We start from the raw sequence: 1,729 nt of genomic DNA, 5'->3' as shown, positions 1-1,729 counted from the left end.
GCTCCTCTGCTGACAGCACCCGCAGCAGGTCCCTGTGGTGAAGGGACAGCATCAGCCCCAGGTCACAGCCCCACTGCTGCCCTACAGGCGCCTCTCACCCCCCACTGAATACCTGATCTTCTTCAGGAGGTTGTAGAAGGGGCTGAAGACCTGGGACATCTCCTCAGGGCTCCGCTCCAGGCTGAGGGGACCCTCAGGGTAGATGAGGAGGCCACTGTTGGGGGATAGAGACCAAATCCCATCAGGAGTTGCCCAGGACCCCAACTCTCCATGGGGATAAGGGGTTGGTACAGGGCAGGAAACATGCAGCTGCTCCTGCTTCTGAGGGGCTGCACCTACCTGATAATGGCCAGGCGAGGGATGGTGAACATTAGCAGTGGTTCATAGCCATCAATCATCTCCTGGGTCAGGTAGCCTAGGCGCAGGGCTCTGGGGACACAAACACCCCCTCACAGTGGGACTGAGCCACAGGACACTGCCCATCCATGGGGTGGGGTCCCTACCACCCCCCACCTGACACGTGGTGTCCCTCACCTCTCCACTGTCTCACAGAAGAGCACAATGATCTCCTGCTGCCTGTAGATCTCCTCAGGAGATTTCACTCCCACCAGTGAGGACACATAGCTGAGAGATGAGGAGACTGTGAGGCCCTTCCAGCCCCGGCACAGCCCCCCACCACCCCAGCACCCTAACCCTGGCCCCCACCTCAGCTCAAACTCCGCAAAGAGTCGGTCAAACTGGACAAGCACAGCCTGGACAGGCTCTGGGTAGGAGCTGGGCTGGCTCAGGCTCTGCTCCCGCAGCACTGTCCGCACCTGCTCCAGGCTGCACAGCAGGTTCCTGGCCTGGGGTCGCAGCTGTGCCCCATCTGCCTCCTCCACCTCCAGGAAGGTCCCAGCTAGGAGACACTGTTGGGACAGGGACCATCAGGAGTCAGCACCCAGGGCAGCACAGCCTCTAACCCCAGGGTCAGCTCATCAGTGCCCACCACTCCCCTGCCTCGGGGAGCTGGATCCTCCCAGAGTGCATCCCTGGGCTCACCTCGGCAGCAAACAGCATGTGGTTCCCCAGGTTGTCCACTAAGAGCTCCTCGGGGAACTTGACCAGGTAGTCACGGCTGTGCCGCCGTGTGGGGATGCACTCCTCCATGATCCGCTCCAGGACCGCCAGCAGGTGAGCCTGGGGAGGGCAGGGATGTCACCCGCGGCTGCCCGGGGGGGCTGGGGCCACATCGGGGGGCGTGCTGGCCCCGTACCTGGCTGAGGTGGAGCTGGTTGAGGAGCACCAGGTACTGCTGCGGGTCCAGTTCGGCATCCAGCCCGTTGATCTCTGCCACCACCCGTGTCACCCTCTCGTCGGCATAAAAGAACTGGGAGAGCAAGCGCGGGTCGGAGCGCTGCGGGACGAGCGGAGAGGTGATGGTGGGCACACCTCGTATCTCCGTGTGCTGGACATCTCCCATTCCCGCATCCAAACAGTGTCCAGACTCCATAGACGGGCAGGTACGTGGGAACCTCCCACGGCAGCTCTGGCTCCTCCCGGAGCTCCTGGCGGGGAGTGCCGCCTTCCCCACCCTCCCGTTCCTCAGTTTCCCCGGGGGCAGAGCAGGATGAACAAGCTCAGCCGCATCCCGGCAGCTTGGGCACGGATCCGTGCGTGGCTGTAAACACCGGGAAAGGTCCATGGCAAGTCCACCCGCTTCCTCCTCCCGCTCCACCCCGGCGGACCC

The 1,729-nt window shown here is 63.3% G+C and overlaps 1 protein-coding gene across 1 annotated transcript in view; it reads right to left on the bottom strand.

Moving 5' to 3' along the window:
• LOC103804510 (lateral signaling target protein 2 homolog) overlaps nucleotides 1-1,396 on the bottom strand; it is a 2,721-nt gene extending 1,325 nt beyond the window's left edge. The window contains exons 1-6 of the mRNA XM_009077123.1: nucleotides 1,256-1,396; nucleotides 1,042-1,179; nucleotides 706-908; nucleotides 535-624; nucleotides 340-429; nucleotides 113-214 (exon numbers count right to left, since the gene is read on the bottom strand). Coding sequence (XP_009075371.1) covers nucleotides 113-214; nucleotides 340-429; nucleotides 535-624; nucleotides 706-908; nucleotides 1,042-1,149 — 593 coding nt within the window. The 5' untranslated portion in view covers nucleotides 1,150-1,179; nucleotides 1,256-1,396. The remainder of the gene's footprint in view (nucleotides 1-112; nucleotides 215-339; nucleotides 430-534; nucleotides 625-705; nucleotides 909-1,041; nucleotides 1,180-1,255) is intronic.
• Nucleotides 1,397-1,729: the final 333 nt, after the last annotated feature.

The sequence above is a fragment of the Acanthisitta chloris genome, unplaced genomic scaffold (assembly GCF_000695815.1).
Source record: "Acanthisitta chloris isolate BGI_N310 unplaced genomic scaffold, ASM69581v1 scaffold21626, whole genome shotgun sequence".
Taxonomy (NCBI): domain Eukaryota; kingdom Metazoa; phylum Chordata; class Aves; order Passeriformes; family Acanthisittidae; genus Acanthisitta; species Acanthisitta chloris.
Note: the sequence above shows the minus strand (reverse complement) of the source record. Positions and strands in the feature narration are given on the sequence as shown.